We start from the raw sequence: 19742 nt of genomic DNA, 5'->3' as shown, positions 1-19742 counted from the left end.
ATGACGACCAGGTGGCAATACTGTAGAGCCTGGCCACGTCGATCGTTTGTCTGCACACAGCGTTGGACGCCTGAGTGGAAAGGCAGATATCCCCCCCCCTTTAGGGGAAGGCCACCAGGAATGAGAGACTGAGGCCCTGGGGGAGGAAGTGCCAATGGAATAACTAAAGACTGCTGCCTCCCCACCCCTCAATTGGAGAGGAGCCATCTGAGGCCCAGTGAACACTGAGGCTGCTGTCCCTGAAGATGAGTCCATACAATACAGCCAGAAGAGTCGAACGGCTGAAGAGGACAGTGGATACTGGTGGAAGGGCTTTGAGGTCCGGTACTGTGTACTGGTCCCCTCCTAGAGACAGTCTAAAGGAGTGATACCCCAGCTGCATGGCGTAGAGGGTGGCAGAAGTTTGAAAACACGAGGTAAAAGGCGAGACGTCAGGTAGTGTGAGCGAGGACCCTCACTGATGCTGCTTTGAGGAGTCGCAATCTACCTAAGCCTCTAGGCCAGCCCTTAGTGCGAACAGGCAAGAGGCGATCAGGAACTGCACCGCAGTAGTGGCAGAGGCGTCCTGCTGGTGACGATACCAGTACTCTAGTGGTGAGAAGGGGTGAGCTGCTTGGAACTCTAAGGCACGCACAGCAAGGTCGTAATATGGCTAAAGCTAGAGAGCCCAAACCCCAGCGACAAGGGAAACTGGACAAATTCACGAGATAGTGACACCACCCCCCCCCCCCCCAAAACGATGGCGGACACTTACCAAATCGTGTTTTCCGGATAGGGGGGGGGGGAGGGAACCTCTCAAACTGTACCCACTACACAGTTGTCATGTTGACACGTTGGGGCAAGAGTGGGGGAAGTGGGAGAGAGTGGAATGGGGGAGCGTTGGGGTGGGTGGAGTTCAGAGGGGGGACAGAAGGGGTGGCATCCGAGAAACCATGAGTGGCTTTGAGGAGCATGAGCTTACACAACAGGACACAGGCAGCAGGTTAAGACTCCACACCTTGGGTAGACGGGGCAGAGATACCTTCAGGAGATATGGCTGACATGGGCAATACGTATTACAAAAAACAGTGGACCCTAGTAGTTGGGGGATTAAGATAAGGATAGACACAAACTAAATAGTATTTATGTCCTTTGTCCAGCCGGACAAGAATTTATTTGGCGATGCACAAAATCAGAAAGCAATGTCAAGGGGGCATTGTAATAAGTTAACGCCCAAGGTCCCAAGTGTATTACCTTCGGGTTCCCTTGTCTCTCATAACGACATGGGCAATACGGTCATGACCTGGAACGTAAATGGGTTGGGACATCAGATCAGATCGAGTGGGGCATGGTAACTAAATACCTCAAAAGACTGAAGCCTGACATAGTGCTCCTCCAGGGGACACACCTGAGAGGGACGCGCTGCGCCTTTCTGGGTAGAGGCATGTACACCACTCTGGATTCACCTCTGCCTCTAGGAGGGTAGCGATACTGGTCCGGAAGACTATACCCTTTCATGTTTCTAAGACCTGGTCCGACCCCAGTGGCACATGCGTGGCGGTGCAGGGAGTTTGGGGACACAGGGAGATCATGTTAGTCAGTGTTTATGCGCCCCCTCGACTACAGCGGCAGACTTTTGAGAACGTGGCGGAGGTCCTGCTGGGGGCGGATGCCGCCCTACATCTGGTGGGTGGGGACTTTAATAATGTGGTTGATCCCGCCATTAACCCGTCAGCGTAGGCAGGTACTGTGATGGGAACTACAAAACTGTCTGACTTTGCCCACACCCTGGGGTTGCAGGATGTCTGGCGCTGGCATCATCCCACCGACCGGACGTACTCCTATTTTTCGGGAGCGTATCGAGTGTTCTCTAGAATAGATTACTCCTGGGCCCCAGCAGGCGAACTAGGCACAGTCACATTAGTGGACTACCTAGTGAGATTGTTGTCGGATCACTCCCTCCTTTGGCTCAAGGTAAGAGGGGAGACCCGGGGCAGCGCAGGAGGCTGGAGGCTAAACGCCTGGGATCTTAAGGATCCTGGGATAATGAAGGAGCTAAGGGTGGAATCAGAGCTCTATTTCCAAAACAACAAGAGGACAGTAACCTCTGCCGTGGTCCTTTGGGAAGCCTATAAGGTGGTGCTGCGCGGCAGAGCCCAAGATGCTATCGCCCACAAGAACAAGAAAGAGACGCAAGAAATAGTGCAGCTAGAGGGTAAACTCTTGTAACTGGAGCGACAAGTGGGACAGGGCCCTAGTCCGTCCATCCTCCGACAAATAGCAGTCACCCAGGCGGAATACCAATCTTTTGCACGAAAGGAGGCGAACCAGCAATACCTTGCTCTTAGACATCGGTTATATGAAACTGGAGACAGGGCGGGGAAACTCTTAGCCTGGCTGGGTAAGAAGGAGATAGCATCCAGATGGGTGGGAGTCATTCACAGAGATGGACAGGACCTCAACAGGGCACAAGAAATGGCGAATGTCTTTTCAGATTACTACTCAGTCTTATACAAAGAACAAAACCACGATGGGTGATGCACGGATCTGGGATTATCTCGAGAGAATAGACCTCCCGGTCCTGTCCTCGGAGGACCGGGATGCTTTAGAAGAGGAGATGTCGCTGGAGGAGGTGACGGAGGCCCTGAATAGGCAAAAATCAGGGAAGTCCCCAGGTCCCAATGGTCTGCCAGCGGTGTTTTTTAAGGCTAACTCCACGTTACTGGGACCGCACCTGCTGGAAATGTTCGAAGAGGCCAGGGAAGAGGGCACATTACCACCTGATTTGCAGAAAGCTACAGTGGTGGTGATCCACAAGCCAGAGAAGTCGTCAACTGACTGTGGGTCGTACCGACCAATTTCTCTCCTGTATGTGGAGGTCAAGGTGCTAGCTTCTATTCTGCAAATAGATTGGCCGGGGTGATTACTTCCCTAATACACGCTGACCAATCAGGGTTTATGCCAGGGAGGGCGACTCAATTCAATTTGAGACTAGCAAACTGGATGAGTACGATCCAAGGCAGAGCAGAGCAACATCTGCTGCTCTCTTTGGATGCGAAAAAAGCCTTTGACGCGGTTCACTGGCCCTTTATGTGGCAGGCACTAAGGAAATTCAGATTTGGCCCCAAGTTCCTGGAATGGATTCAGTTGCTCTATAGGTCTGCAACAGCACGGGTGAGGGTAAATGGGGCAATGTCAGAAGAATTTGGGATAGAAAGAGGTACTAGACAAGGATGTCCACTGTCGCCGACGCTTTTTACATTGACCCTGGAACCGCTAGCTTGTCTTGTTAGAACACACCCAAAGGTAAAGGGGTTCAGGGCAGGTAGAAGAGAGGAACGCATCTCACTCTACGCCGATGACGTCCTCCTATATGTCACCGATCCCCCATCCACAATCCCGATCCTTTTTCGTGAGCTAGGAATATTTGGGAAACATGCAGGTTGCAAGATTAACTGTGATAAATTAATCCTCTACCCCGTGGGCCGTCCATTTGATGCACAGGCTCTCCCCCAAGAACTCCAAGTAACATCGGAGGGTTTTAAGTACCTAGGGATATACATATCCATGGACAGCTCACGCAGCCAAATGCAAAACATTCGGAGGATTGTGACAGAATTCCAGATGGACGTGGAGAGATTGAGAAAGTTGCCCCTCACACTGCTGGGAAGAGCGGCGATTTACAAAATGATTAAACTCCCTAAGATATTGTACATTCTGCAAAACACATATCATAGGATTCCAGAAGACACCTTCAAGGCGATATATGGGGAGGTGAGCACTCTCTTGTTGGACGGTGGTCAGCCAATGATCGCACCCTGAAACGCAATCAGTACAACAGAGGGATAGCTCTCCCGGACATCAGGTCATACTATAGGGCAGCACACTTGATAGCAGTAAACGAGTGGGGGCATATGTCAAGATCCCTTCCAACTTATGCGTTTGAACAGGACCAGTTTGAAGTCTGATCCCACCTACATTGCATATATGGGGGAAAGAGGTTAAACAGTTGCTGCCGGCGACCCAAAGGCCCCTGGAGGCTTGGAAGGGAGCCGAGAAACAAATGGGCTGCCACAAGAAACTAACGAGGCAAACCCCACTATGGGAGGGTAGGAGACTACCAGAATTGGGGAAATTGAAGGGATTCAGGGATTGGGACCTGATGGGAATCTTCACGATCGGAGACCTAATAAAAGAAGGCTCCTTGATCTCGTTTGCAGCCTTGCAACATGACTACCAGATAGGTGAGAGACAAAGCTATAGGCTTGAGCTTCTAGAGACACCTGGGGGACAACTGATATAGCACCGCCCAGGGAGGAAAGAAGCCCCACCAAGCAGTCGCCCCTGGACGGGAGGGGAGCAGACTCTAGTAGGAGTCCTATGCCGTGTCCATAAGTAGTGATATGTTGAGCCGACAAGAATGGAGATTTTACTGTAACTACATGAGTAATGGATACTGCCTGTTGATCTGTTGATCATCTTTGTACCAAATGTGAAACTGACGTGTCTTGCTAATCATGGAAAAGTTTCAATAAAAATAGTTTAAAATAAAAAAATTCTAGGAGGCCCTGTACCTCATTTTTGGGCAGCCCAGCTCCACTGGTGGGCATTCGGAGCGCAGAGTCGGTCGGGAGCCCTGGGTCTTTGACGCCAGTGTCATCTTAGTGCCTGCATGGATCCAGGCCTGGATCTGGATCGACGCCGGTCAATCTCACTCGACCTTCCACAATGTCAATTCCGACAAAGACGCTCCCAGCACTGACTGTGCCTCCAGTCGGCGCCGACGCCTTCCTCATTTCCGAAGTGAACATGGAGCCGGACGGGCATCGGTCGACGTGGGTTCCAACGCTGGAAGGGACTTTTGTCCCGGTGTTCATTCCTGGCATTCTTTTTGGGCCGGAAGGTGAAGAAGAGGAAGAGGACTCGGAGGGACTGCTGGACCCTTTAATTGACCAGCTTGAGGAACCGGACTGGCAATTTGACATGGGTGATGCCAGTGGCCTGGACACATCTCCTGACGCTGGTCTGCTTTCTCCCCCTACCGTGGCTATGGAGGAGGGAGCTTCCTATGCTGTGGTGGTGAGGATATTATCCGAGTTCCTCTGCCTCGAACTCCCTAAGGTGTCAGTCAGGACTTACCTCCTGACAGAGGTGCTTCAGCCTGCAGCTTCCTCTCCTGAACCCCGTTTGCCGTTTAATGAAGCACTCATGGACGTCTGTAGGAACATAGGAATCTCGGCTTTCATGGTTACCCCAACTTTTTGCCTGGTGTAATTCTGTTTCTGACTAGTCTGACTGAGATCCTGCTAATCAGGACCCCCCAGTCTCTGTGCATTCTCCCCTACATTGGACGGTGAGTACCTAGGTACATTCCAGATTGGCTACTGTGCACCCTTATATACAAGTCCCTAGTACATGGTACTGAGGTACCCAGGGCATAGGTGCACCAGGGGTTCCCTATGGGCTGAAGCAAGTATTATGCCACCCACGAGAGACCACACAAATTGTGACTACAGGGCTGCCACTGCAGCCTGTGTAAGCTAGTGGTAGCAAATATAGGTTTTCCTATATCTGAGATCACTGCACTGAAAAACTATAAGTCACCCCTAAAGCAGGCCTTTTCAATACTGAAGGCAAGGTGCTCAGTTTGAAGTGTGAGGGTGCCCTTGCATGAGCAGGACATCTCTACAACTTTCAGAGTCCATTCTTCCGGGTTTTAAGTACATCAGCCATAACGATAGATAGAGTTGCCATGCGTCATTACGCGATGACCATCTCTAAACTGGCTGAAATGTACCCTGTCATGTTTGGTATCAATTATGTTGGAATCATACCCCCACAATGTAGACAGTGTGGGAGGTATGATTCCATGCACTGTAAATCTCCTCCGGGAGTCCCTAAGTGATTCCGGTACCAGTCTTCCAGAACGAGACAGCAAGCTAGGGCTGCGGCTGACCAGAGACACAATTTGGCCCTCCTGCTGCTGAGCCAAGCTCAAGCAGGGGAAGGTAGAACAATAGATATCCTGTCACAGGGAGGTGTGACTACCTCTCAGACAGGGTTTAGTGTATTGGGGCAGGGTGGGGCGCTTGCCAGTGCCACTGAGACTGCGTGAAGGGCACACTTGGTGGCCTCCTTACATACTCTAGTTCAGGGAACCATAGGCTCCCGCTCTGGCGCAAAACTGGACAAAAGACATGGGAGTATCCTCCCCACTGTCCAGCCCCTCCTCTGGGAGGGACCCCTGAATCATTCCAACCCTATCCTTAGGATACTTGAGGGCATACCTGTGGGTAGGTCCCTAGATTCGATTCAGATCCAATGCAGTGCCATCTTTACCGGTCTGGAAAATCTGACCACGTCGCACCGACCGAGTCAGACTGACCGCATTGAACTTCGCTTTGGACAACTGAGACTGCAAGCGGGAAGACTGTCTGCTCCAGGTCTCATCGTCCATCAATCTTGCTGCAACGTCAGTGTCCGTGCTCCATACAGGCTCCTCACAGGACCTGTGGACATCAAAGACCCCCGAAGGACTCTCCCTTGGAGTGAAGGAGTCACTCCCCTGCATCTGCAGGCACCGCAACGTATCTGATGGGTTTTCTGGTCCTGGGCTCCTACGGACTCCAACAGGCTCAGTAACACAGGTGGCGGTTTTACAACTCCCTTGAGGCCTGCTCGGTCTTCAGACTGAGTCTGAGGCCAGTATCCCTCGTTGGCACCGCTGGTACCGAGCCCCTGTGCATTGCATTAGCTGGCCATTGCTAAGGCTGGGTGACTTATCTCCAGAGATCTTCGGGCCCTATTAAGGGACTTTATTGATTCCAGTGGGCTCCCCTGTTTTCTTGGGGCCTACTCCGACTCACCTGCACTTGGTGAGCCCCTTGGACATGGCTGGTCCTACCTTTGCACCTTTTCCGCTTGCCACGGTGTTTGCAGTTGCCAAGGCTTGTTGGTGCTCCTGACAGACACCAATCCCTCAACTTTCAACACCCGACTTGAAACAGCTCGTGATCCGATTCTGGTCTTCCACATCATCGCCTGGTCTTCCACATCATCGCCTGGTCCACATAGCTGCAGCTCCGAGGTCATTGTCAACTCTTCTGCATCTCTCGACATCGGTGGGCATTCGTCTCCCATGCCTCCTGGTCACTCTTGAGTGGCAAAGACTCTGTCCCCTCTGCTTGCAGGTGCATCTCAACTTGAATCCACCTTTGTGTTGCACCAGAAATGTTCACCTTCTTTAACAGCGGTATCTTCCTGAAATCCTCCACTGAGTTTGACGGCGTTTTCTGACGCCACTTCGCACCTATGCGACAGAGGGCACCCTGCACCAATCCAGACAACCATTATGGTGATTTTCATGGTCTTAGACAACCTTAGAAAGCTCTATAGGTGGTAGCTGTGGAGGGCAGCCTTCAGGCCTAGTCCAGAAGGAATGTAAAGCAGCTTGTTTTACCAGAACATAATCTTATTGATATAGATTAAGTGAAAAAGAACCACACAGTGTATTTATAAAAATATGTATTTATTATATAACTCTCACTAAAACATACAGGTATCTCCTAGCCTGAGATACACACAACACACACAATACTTTTCAATAGAAACAGGTAAGTAGCACGTAATGCACAGTGGTCACCAGGGAGGGACCAAACCATATACTAAATTAGTGGAATGCGAACCACGACTCGAGTCAAGACTGTGCCCAGAAGACGTAGAATTGTCGGGGACTCAAGGAACGACCCGAGGTAAGTAACTAGGAGCCCCACAGAGATTGTGTGGTACGTGAGAACACGAGCGCGTGATCAATACAAGTCAATGGGTAAGTCACAGTTGCAATTTTTTTTTTTGATAACCAACTTTATTAAGTTTTAAAACAGGAAGAATATAGCACTGGTCATTTCATTGCAAGCTTGATACATTGATTGGCCATCGCATTTAATTGTACGAAACACACTATGAGCTGCCCCAGTCCACATTATCATGCACAATGACAAAATCTCACTACACCACCTGACCCAACCACACGGTTGCAATTTTAAAGAAGAAGGACCCTTCCCAGCGGACCCGGAAGAAACCCCATGGAAGACAGAAGGTTGGAGAGCCACCCCACCCGTGAATACCTTAGGAATCAGGATACCTGCATCAGGGAAGCCGGGTGCATAGGTGTGAAGTGGGGTTGGAAACCGCTATCGATTCCAATGCAGGACTTCAAAAAGATGCTGCTTCTGGAGAAGATGAAAGTGTCGGCTGAACCCAAAGGTGGATTCAAGATGTGAAGAACCTGCAAGTAGAGGGGACAGAGTCTATGCCACTCAGGAATGACCAGGAGTCACGGAAGACAAATGCTCAGCAATGTCAGGTGCTGCAGGGGAGCTGACGGTGACCTTAGAACTGCAGCTATGTGGACCAGGTGACGCTGTGGAAGACCAGGAGTACACGAGTCGTCCCACGTCGGATGTCAAGAGTTAAGGGGTCGGTGTCCGGCGGGAGCACAAACAAGCCTTGGCAAATGCAACTGACATTGAAGTGGAGAAAGGTCAAATGTCGGGACCAGCAAGGTCCTGGGGGACTCACCACAAGCCGGGGAGTCTTGGTAGGCACGAGCAATCAGAGGAGCCCAAAGAATAAGAAGATAACCTTCAAGAGGACCTTCAGGCCGGAGGCACTGGAGTCGCAAGAGGACATCGAGCAGCTCACCAAAGATGCAAGCCCACGATGCAAGAAATATGGTGAGGATCAATATCTTGGTTACTGGAGATGCTTGAGGTTGGAGCTACTTGGAGCCCGAAAATCTTGATGGAAGTAAGCCAACAAGCCTTTGCAACTGCAAGTCGACGCGGTTCACAAGGGTTCGGTTCCTTTGGCTCCGACGAGGGATACTGGCCTCAAACTTAGTGAGAGGACAGGGCAGGCCTCGAGGGATGTGAAGAACCTGTGTTGCTGAGCCTTTCGGAGTCCTTGGGAGCTCAGGATCAGCAGACCGGTCAGCTTAGTTGCGGAACCTGCAGATGCAGGGAAGTGACTCCTTCACTTCATAGGAGATTCCTTCAGGTGTCTTGGATGTCTACAGGCCTTGAAAGGTTCCTGTATGGTGCACAGGCATGCGCGTTGCAGCAGACGAATAGGGCGACGAGATCAGGAGCAGCAGGAGTCATCCTAGTTGCAGTCTTGATGCCCAGAGTGAAGTCTAGCGAAGGCCAGAGTGCCCAGACGGTTGAAGAAGTGGTATTGGAAATTAATCTTGTCCCACAACAAATCTAGGGACCCACCCACAGGTAAGCCCTTAAATACCCTAAGGAAAGTGTTGAGACGATTCAGGGGTCCCTACCAAAGGAGGACTGGGCAAGAGGGAGGATACTTCTATGTCCAGGTTCGCGCCAGAGTGGGCGCCAATGGCTCCCTTAACTGGTTTGAACTGGACTATGCATGGAGTGCACCAAGTGCTCCCTGCACGCAGACTATGTGGCTGTTTGGGAGGTGGTCACACCTCCCTGTGACAGGATACCTATTGTTCTGCCTTCCTCTGCCTGAGCTTGGCTCAGCAGCAGGATGGCAGAAATATGTCTCTGTCCGGCAGCAGCTCTGGCTTGCTGTCCGGGTCTGGAAGACTGGTACCAGGAGTACTGAGGGCCTAAGGGAGGGCCTTTCCAGTGCTTGGAAGCATACCTCTCACACCGTTTAGGGTGTGGGGGTATGATTCCAACATGCTAGTACTTGGAATCATAGTTCCCACACCGTTAACGGTGTGGGAGCTATGATTCCGACTTGATTGATACAAAACATCAGCCAGTTGCAGCCAGTTTCGAGATGGTCACCACGTAATGACGCAATGACCCTCTATATGTCCTATGGCTGTCGCACTACCCGGGAGAATAGACTCCGTAGGTTGTCGGGGTGTCCTGCTCATGCTGGGGCACCCTCACACTTAGAACCAAGCACCCTGCCATTAGGATTGCAAAGACCTGCTGTAGGGGTGACTGTAGGTACAGTTAGAGTGGTCTATTATGGGTAACATAATACATGCTTCAGCCCAAGGGGACCTCTAGTCTACCTATGCCCTGGGTACCGTAGTACCATATACTAGGGACTGATAAGGTTGCACCAGTGACCAATCTGGGATATACCTAAGTACTTACCAAACCAATTTAGGGGAGAAAGCATCGAGACTGGGGTCCTGATTAGCAGGATCCCAGTCAGACTAGTCAGAAACAGCATTACATCAAGAAAAAAGAGGGGTAACCATAAAAGCAGATCCTACTTTCCTACAACCCTCAAATGCCAAACATCTATTGTAGACTGCACAAAACCTTCACCTACAGGCACACACTAAGAAAATATTCAGAGGAGCACAACTTCAAATCTGATTACTTCTTTCCTCCTGAGGACTTCAAACAAGTGGTTCACTCTCTTGCTCTATCAAGATTAAGAGACTAGGGAAATGTTCTGCTTAATGGGATACCTAAACTCCATCTTGCATCCCGCAAATCTGCCCTCTCACTCCGCCATGAGACTTGTATCTAACGTCAGTAAATTTGATCACATCACACTCATCCTAATTACATTAAGGTGGCTGCTGATCGAAGCAAGAAGTATCCTGAAACTGACCTGCATTATTCACAAAGCCCTTCACAGAAAGACCCCGATCTACCTGGCCAAAAAACTGATCATTGCAGGATGACTCTGCCTCCTGCGAAGCAACAATAACCTCCCACTGGAAATACCTCCCTGCTAAAGAAAAAGAACCCTAAAACAAGCCTTCTCTAGATGTCACCACAGATCTGGAACAACATTCCCCCTTCAATCAGAACCAATCCTTCTCTTAAAGTCCTCAAAGCGGAGATGAGAAACTACTCATCCAACAATTTATCCTGAATGGCCCCACTACCTTCACCCAATAGCTCTGTATCAATTCAAAATAAAAGGACCATCCCTATATAAACCTTTACTGAACAACTGAGCAAATATAGATACATTTAAACTCCTACCCTATATCCCATGTGCATGAGGAAACACCATTGGTCAGACGACCCCTAACATGAAACTGGCACAAACACAAACTGAATACCCACTGACCCCAGAGTACCTCTAGAACAATGATGGCTTCCTTAAACTATAATGACACATACACGGACTGAGACCTACGAACCTCAAGGTCCCACAATAAACCAACAGGACAAATCACATCTGAAAGTACCTAAGCCCAAACTAGAAAAGATCACACTTCAACATGTCCAGCTATCCATACTGGAAATTATAGACTTTTGGGGTCCTCAAAAACTTTGTGGCCTATGGTCCTCTCAGAAGAAGAAAAACTATGCTGCTCTTGGAATAATAAGCTTGCTCTTAGAATAATACACAACTCTGACCGAGCCCCCTGGGCGCGCCAATGTATATATTTTGACACATACATTTGTCTCTATATGACTAACAAAATAAGTATTGTATTATCCCTATTGTACTTGTAAAGCGCTCTGACCTCCCTTGGGGGCAATAGTCTGCACTATATAAAAAAATCTAAAAATTAAAAAACTGTGCCAAACCTGGTTTCCCACAAATCATATGCTGCATCAAGGTAGCTGTCTCGACTCATCTGCTATAATTGACCCACATTGCCAGTGTCTCCAGCTCATTTGCAAAAGTGATAGAGTGGGTAGTTTCAGTTTTTATGGACTGGAGATTTAGGTTTTACATATATATTTGACATATTCATCATGATAATTGAAAATTGCTTTTTCTACTCTCCTTTGTTTGACAGGCAGGTTTATTTTACTTGTTATGAATATACATTGTTTTCTGTTTTGTTTCCAATTGCCATAATCTTTAACTAAGGTTTGTCTGCAAAAGCTCTTAGTCCCAGATTACCCAGTCTGTAGCTTTTCAGTAGAAGAACATTCCATACAAAAGAAAGGTGAGTTTAGACAGAACTAATTAATTGAGGTACCAAAAAACTCAATTATTTATGACCAGATTGGCAGTTCTTTATGAGGTCTGAGTTTACTATTATACATTCAGCAATTAACGAATCCATTACATTACACAGTCAAAATTTGAGAAAAGATAAAATACAGTGAAGGACTCCATAGACATCCCCATGCATGCATAAAGAATATACAAGAGTGCCTGTTGGTCAGCACTGACAAGTGCAACAGTGCAATCAAGCAGGGCACTCAAACAGCCACTATGTGGTCCACAGCTGGAGTTAGTTGAGCCTGCCCTTGAAGAATAGCAGTCTCTGCATTCATTGTTGACAAAGACCTGAACATGATTGTAGTGCTAGTGTAGTGGTTGTTCATTCGACGCTACAGTATATTTGCCTGCATTCAACTGGATAATAACTATACGAACAAGATCTATGCATCTTACATACATATCCAATAACAGGAACTGCATGTGATAATCAATGTCTTACCTAGCTCTTACAAGAGGACGCGTCACCCATTTCTTCAGAGTCCTTCGTCCGAACGCAGTTCTGGTGTGATCCAAAGCCCACAGCAAGCTGCCTTTGGTTTTCATGTCAGTCTAAAATAGGATTCACAGAAAACACTGGCATCAAATTAACAAAACATTGATCATAAAATGCTTGCACTAGCACAGAGACCGGGGCAACATTTTGCAAATAGTTTTGTCGGTTTCAGTCCATATTGGCGAATTTATAAAAGGCACAACGAAAGTAACAATTATCAAAGAAAAGAGGAACTTTTTGTTATCTTTTTTACACCATTGAGTCATCTTGTGTGAAATCAAAAAAAAGTCCTGTCCAGTGACTATCACAAACAATGTGATCTCTTCAAATAACAGAGTGTGAGGTAATTGAGCTTAATCCATACTTTATGAACCCATACAACATTCCTCAGTCATTTTACTGCTTTTGGCAAGTTGAGGAAAGAACTTGTTTTAAAGCAAAATTCAGCTCCCTGAACAGAAAAATTTTCATCAACAACCCTTTGAACGCCGTGCAGTTTTGAAATGTTTACTTCTGCGCTGGGGGTACTAACATCACTACACTGTAATTACGTTTTATAAGTAAGCAGTTTGTTAGCAAGCGTTAAAAATGGCCACTATGCACACAAGTTACCAATTTATGTAATTAAGTTTATTTTTCTTGCTGCCACCTGAGTCAGAAGCTATGTGGTTCTTGCTTCAGAATTGGGCACCCGTGGACATGCGATTTGCTGTTATATCATCAGGCCAAAGGTCGAATATCATCAGTGTATTACGCAGTGATTTTTAAACCTTAAAACCCTACCGCTTTTTGGTCACTGAATGTTGGCAAGAATGTTAATCTGCCTTTGGCATTTTTATCTCCTCTTCATCTATCTAACCGAGTAATCTCATCGTCAGAAAACCTTGTTTATTCAAAATTATTATTAGGATCATGGTTGCATTTAAAGCGTGGGAACATTCAGACATGTTCAACATTAGCACTTTTCAGGAAGGTGTTCCTAAGTATAATATTCCAGTGGCCTTGTAGCTACTGTGCATCATGTCCCCAAAAAGATGAGTATGGGTTTATGATGTTTTACAATTTTTGACTCATTTTACTCATTAAAGAGAAAAATAAGGAATATGCTTACATCAGAGTATCCAAAGTTTGAGCAGGAGAATTGGATCCATGCCAGCGGTTAAGGATAATAGTGGAGTAAAAGTTCCATTGAGCTTAATTGCCACCAAAAGAGTAAGGAGGCAACCCGCCAACTGTACATCAGTTTCAATGGAGATGTCATCAAGAAATTCATATTCATTATGGCCATTACGGCCACTAAATCAACAGGCATGCAGCCTGCAGCATTTAAGGATTTGCATGTAGCACGTGATCATACTACTGCAAGAGCAGGTGCGCTCTGTGAGGGAGAGAAAATAGCAGCTGATTAGTGAGTGCCAAGAGACGGATGTACGATATCTTCCTCGTCTAGTCTTGAGAATACAAAAGCAGCTGCGTTTGACCCTCCCACTCTATTTGCAGAACAACTGATATGCGTACAGAAGGTCCTAAGAACTGCTGAACCTAAAGGCATCCTGCAGTGAACTATTCAGAAGTGTATACCATAAAACCACAGGCAATTCCTATTCTGGGCAGTAACAAAGGAATCCACAAATTGAAACCCCAATCTGTAATATATCACCAATGTTGTGGGCTGGCATTTCCTCAGACAGGAGATATCTGTGGCCATGATAGTTTGGGGGGCTGAAAGGGTGACCACTCAGTAGGTTGGAATGGCCCATGCAATGCAGATCATGTTGCAGATACCACTGGAGGGATCTAATCCGCCACTCGGCATGAGGCACCATTAAGATGCACAGGGCGTAACTGGCCATGTTCTTTGGTCAGGAAGCACATTCAAATATGATTGACAGGGGAGGATAATAGGTAATGCCAAACCATTTACTGTTTTTTGAACTGTTAACATGTAGGCAAAACCCAGGATCATTACACACCAGGATTTATTTGTTAGAATTATGTAAAAACCTAGAAGTCTGTCAAAGAAGGAATAAACTAATCAGGAATGCGCAAGCAAGGCAGGGCTTCATGGGATCACAAGCCCCATGAACAGTGATAGAGTCACCATGGAGTAAGTGTCCTAGTGGATCGGTAAATGCAGTTGTGTAATGAAAGCAGGATTGTCTTTTGTCCAACAAATATAGGCTAAAGGGAGTTTCCAGGCATGTTGTAGGAAGGTGTTATGTTGATGCCAACCAAGAGAAGTGTGTTTTTGACAATTATAAAAATGAAAAGCAGGGATTGGTAAGGAGATTACTCCATGCAAAAGATACAAACGTTGTGAGTCATCAGCAAAAGACAAAGGTGTGTTTTCAATCTGCTCAGTTGGCAAAAAATTGCATGATGCTTCCTTTTTAGGTCTCGCCTGACCCAGCGCATGCGCTGGTCTGGCGAGACTTATTGTGAGGGCTCAAAAAAGTGCTAACACTGTAGCATAGAGCTACAGTGCATGTGCGCGGGAGCGCGCGCCTCACTTTCGCGTCCGCACGGCCTCTTTGATGTTTGATCGCGATTGCGATCACTTTCGCTTTGATGTTCTCCGTGAGCCAGTTTTTTTTTCCTCCTGTTTATTACTTCTATGTAGTAATGGTGGCACCCGTGCGCCGCCATTACTACAGAGCAGTAATAAACAGAAACAAGCATTGGTATAGCCAATAGGTCTCGCTTTTGGGACCTTATAAGTATTTACTTATGCAACTGTTGCATGACTAAACACTTATAAGGTCCCAAAAGCGAGACCTATTGGCTATGCCAATGCTTGTTGGAGATTGTTGTGCCTCTAGATGTGACAATATATGGGGATAAGAGGGATGTTCCCATTTAGTTGTGGTAATGTTCAAGTTTGGTCCTGCTCTTGTTGCAAAAGATTCAACTCTTCTTTCAAAAAACTTTATGCAGAAGAGGTGATGGTGAAGACTGTGTATATGCTTTTGGAAATAATTTGAAAAACAATGTAAATACATTTAAAAGGGGTATGCATTATTTCGCTATCAGTTTCTCTGATTCTTTCTGCAGCAACTCTTTCATAGTATGATTGCTATGAATCATCTTGGTAAGTAGAGTTAGTTTTGTACCACAGAGGGTTGAGGGAAAGTTAGGCATATGGATTTCACAGCTAATCGAAACTTACAATATAGCAGTATCTCCAATGGAAAGCTGCCACCCTTGTGTGTATGATCTTGCTGATCTATGAATACCAGATTGTAAAAAGATCACCCGTTCTTCAATTTCCATTCCTTTTAATATATTTCGGTAATGTTTCCTGTCACATCTACTTTGTCCCTTCGTGCAGAAGGCTCTTTACATATCTCTGACAGAAGCTAGTAGGGCGCAGCCATCCTAAGTTCTATCTCACATGCATAAGGGAGATCTGTGCACTGAACCAGTACTAAATGTAATGAGGTAAGAAGGATACCGACAAGCCTCAATCGCCATTGGTTGTATTAGGGCTTCCCATTTAATATGTAGCTGCTTACCAGCCCATATTACCCTCAATATCATCTGCCAAAGTTGTCAAACAAGTCATTAATTATGCAGACTGGAACATTACAGAATAAATAGAAAAATGTTGTCAGAAGACCGTGCTGATTATGATAAACCTATCAGTGGCCTTCGATACGGTCCCTCACTCCAGACTTCAATCGTGTCTCCAATCAGGCGGGATAGGTGGACAAGCCTTGAACTGACGAGCCTCCTTTTTAGAGCATAGAGGACAGGAAATTTGGGTCCCTCCTTTATCTTCAAGATCATGTGAGTTGTCAGTGGGGGTGAAGCAGGGCTCTGCTTTGAGCCCTACATTATTTAATGTGTACCTTACTCCTTTAGCCCAGCTGGCAGATGCCTTGGGGACAAAAGTGAGCTCATACGCTGATGATACTCAGCTGTTCTCCATTGGGAGGGGATAAAAGATTGTGGGAGAGTCCATCAAAACCTGCCTTACATCTGTTTTCCACTGGATGACCACCCATCAACTAAAATGTAACTCAGAAAAAACAGGAAAACTATTCTTCAGTCATAATGCCCCAAAAACATGGAAGACCTTTTGGCCTAAAGATGCCCCACCCTCAGGGGGGGAACAGTTAAGAACTTGAGTGTTGAATTAGATAACTCTTATACTTTCAACTACAAATCAAGTCTGTGGTAGGCACATGTTTCGGGTTACTGCGAGCACTAAAATATTTTTTGCATTCCCTTTCATTTTCTGGGAGGAAGGCGGTCTTCCAAGCGCTTAAAACTTTTAGCCTGGACTATGGAAATGCCCTATATTTGGGACTGCTCAACAGACTTCAGGTGGTTCAGAATATGGTAGCCCCGTATTATCCCTAGCCTGCCTCCGAGAACGCACTTGTCCCCACACCTACGTGACCTTCACTGACTCCCAATAAGGAAGGAAATTCTGTTTAAAGCACTAGTTTTGATCCACAAGGCTCTTCATCATACAGATGTAGGCTACCTCAGGGCAAGAATCATCTTTTACATACCCTCTAGCAACCTGCGGTCAGCTAATAGCCTTCTGGAAGATTTGCTGCATTAGAACTGGAGGGCGGGCCTTCTCCTATCTTGGGCCATCTGCATGGAACAAACTCGATCTTGAGCTACGTTTAGTGGATGCTACAATCCTGTTCAAGAAAAAGCTGCAAACCTGGCTTTTTTTAAAAAAGAGTAACTGTCCAACTGCACTCTGTGAGGTGGCTAATAAGCACAGCACCGGGAAACTTCTTGGAGTAGCCTTGCACTTTATAAGTGGCATTTCATTTAGTACTACCATCTTGAGCAACATCCAACTCAAAGATATGAGGAGTACTATTTAATGTTCAACTTGCACTCCAAGGTTCTCAAGAGCTGCCCCAAAATTCCGCCTTAGTAGCTCTATTGTATCCCTATATACATGTATGCCCAGGCATTTCACCCTGCCTGCCCATCATCTAAGTGGGTATTTTCCATTTTATATGATAATTTTGTCCATGAGTGGGAATATCTCTGATTTGCCCACGTTTATCAGCAAACTAGGGTATCATTGAAATGTAATTATATCTTTGATGATTGGGGGCTACTGTATTTTCTGGGTTTTGCACATAAATATAAAGTTGTTAGCATATAAGGATATCAATGTTATTTTTGCATAGACATAGAGACCACATTGGGAATGAAACTTGCAAAGTATTGAAGCAAGGGGCTTGATAGCCAGGGTGAAAATCAAGGGGAGCCAACTGACAAACTAGGCAAGTGCCCTGCTAATGGACACTACATAAGAATAGAGATTGTTAACGTTCACCCAGGCTCTGGGACCCACATACAATAAATTTATCAGAGCTAGGAAATACCTGTAAATGCACTTTCTACATGAATGGTCATCCCAGAGCTGAAAAAGCCTTTTAGGCATCCAATAGAATGGCCGCTTCTGGTAAATGTTGATCTACCTGGTGCAGGATGGCCACTAGTGTGCGAAAATTGAGGAATACTTACCTCTAAGGTACAAATCCAGACAAAGCAGGCAGCAGTAACAACTACATCATAGGTTCCAACATTCCTGGAAAAATTCTGGCGAGGGTTTTGTAATAGACATTCAATAATAAAAGCGGCCTATACGAGGAGCACTGGCGAGGGTTACGGTTCGGCTATAGCCATTATTACTTCCATCATTGATGGAGGTGGTCAACCTTTAACAATGGCTGCATTATAAATATCCAACAACCAGGGAGCCAAGATATCAGTATATTCCTTATAAAAATCCACTAGGAAACCATTCCCTCCCAGGGCTTTACCACTTGTTAGACTGGTAATAGAAGTCTTAACATCTTCAATGATGAGGGGAGATTTAAGGAGTACACACAGGTATTCTGCTATTTCACAGGAAGAAAAACTAGAACAGGAGTGTTAGAAATTGGGTTACTCGTTGAGTAGGGTGTGAGCCCTGGTCAAGCAGCAACCACAATCTTAGTAATGGCAAAGCAGCAAGCAAACAACAAATTGACCTGTGCTCACCCCCTGGTAGCTTGGCACAGAGCAGTCAGGCTTAACTTGCAAGCAATGTGTAAAGCATTTGTGTAACACTTCAAAAAATAACACAATGAAAACAGCACCCAAAAAGAACCTTACACCAGGTTAGGAAAATGGATCTGAATTTAATAAATAAAAAGATCAACAAAAAACGAATCAGAAAAATCGGACTTATGAATTAGTACAGAATAAAATGTAAAATAGAGCCTAAAAGCCAAAAGCACCAACCGGGGATATCTGGTTGACTAGACCAGGTCAAAGTCAAAAGTTCAGGATGACCATGATAGAAATTAGGACAGATACAGTCCCAGATTAGTCCAGCTGAAGTTTTACCTTCTCAAGTTTTGTGGCAAGAGTCCCGTTCGCTTTGGAGGGGGGACCAGGACCAAGGAGAGTGTCGCGGGCGGTGGCACCAGGACCAAGGAGAGTGTTGCGGGCGGTGGTCGGTGTGGAGCAAGGAGCAGGCTGGGCGCCACGTATAGGCGGGCTGGAGATTTGCATTGACAGTCCTCCAAGGGCTGTCAATGCTGCTGTGCAAAGAGATGTGTGGCAGTGTATCGCATTGATTTTCGTAACGAGCGGCGTGGTTCCGATGCAAACAGCCCGTTCACAGTCGCAAAATTCCAAAAAGCTTGATTTCAAAAGCTTGAGAACCACATCAAGGCCCCAGGCTCTGGGAGGCAACACATGGGGGTTAAGAACTCGCTGAAAAATGGTCTAGGAGCTATTGGGGAGTCTTTTATGTCCCTCAGGCTCAGATCAGGAGGCCAGCAGACTAGCGCTTTGAATCACTCTGGTGTCCTGGGTTCAAGATGAAAGTGCAGGTCCAGTTCTCCTACTGTAGGCAAAAACACAGCAGGACAGCGCAGCAGGGCAGCAGTTCATTTAGAGCAGCATTCCAGCAGAGTGCCAGTCGTTGTAGCTGCACAGCAATCCTTCTCTTTGGCAGCGTATCCATAGGTACAGATATGTACTCAAGAGCTGGTGTCTTAGGTCTTTCTTTTATGCACAGTTGTGCCTTTGAACCGGGGAGAATATTTTGGAGACATGCCTTTTAAGTGCCCATATGCCCTGTCTTACCTGCCTCCAGAATAACTACACGGGCTATGCAGCCCTTTGAGTGGAGACAGAACATAGTCTATTCAAGTGTAAGCAGGGCTGCGTCCAGCTCCTCCCTCCCAACCTGCCAGTGATGGCCCATCCAGTCACACCCAAGCTCTCATTGTGTGTGGCTGTCTAGGAGGAATACACAAAGCCC

At 46.7% G+C, this 19742-nt stretch overlaps 1 protein-coding gene across 3 annotated transcripts in view; it reads right to left on the bottom strand.

Annotated features, from left to right (window-relative positions):
* The window catches only part of MSH3 (mutS homolog 3), a 2607526-nt gene that overhangs the window by 1367572 nt on the left and 1220212 nt on the right, over positions 1 to 19742 (bottom strand). For all 3 annotated transcript variants that reach the window (XM_085632401.1, XM_085632403.1, XM_085632402.1), the window contains exon 12: positions 12395 to 12504. In XM_085632401.1, coding sequence (XP_085488527.1) covers positions 12395 to 12504 — 110 coding nt within the window. The remainder of the gene's footprint in view (positions 1 to 12394; positions 12505 to 19742) is intronic.

The sequence above is a fragment of the Triturus cristatus genome, chromosome 2_1 (assembly GCF_964204655.1).
Source record: "Triturus cristatus chromosome 2_1, aTriCri1.1, whole genome shotgun sequence".
NCBI lineage: Eukaryota > Metazoa > Chordata > Amphibia > Caudata > Salamandridae > Triturus > Triturus cristatus.
Note: the sequence above shows the minus strand (reverse complement) of the source record. Positions and strands in the feature narration are given on the sequence as shown.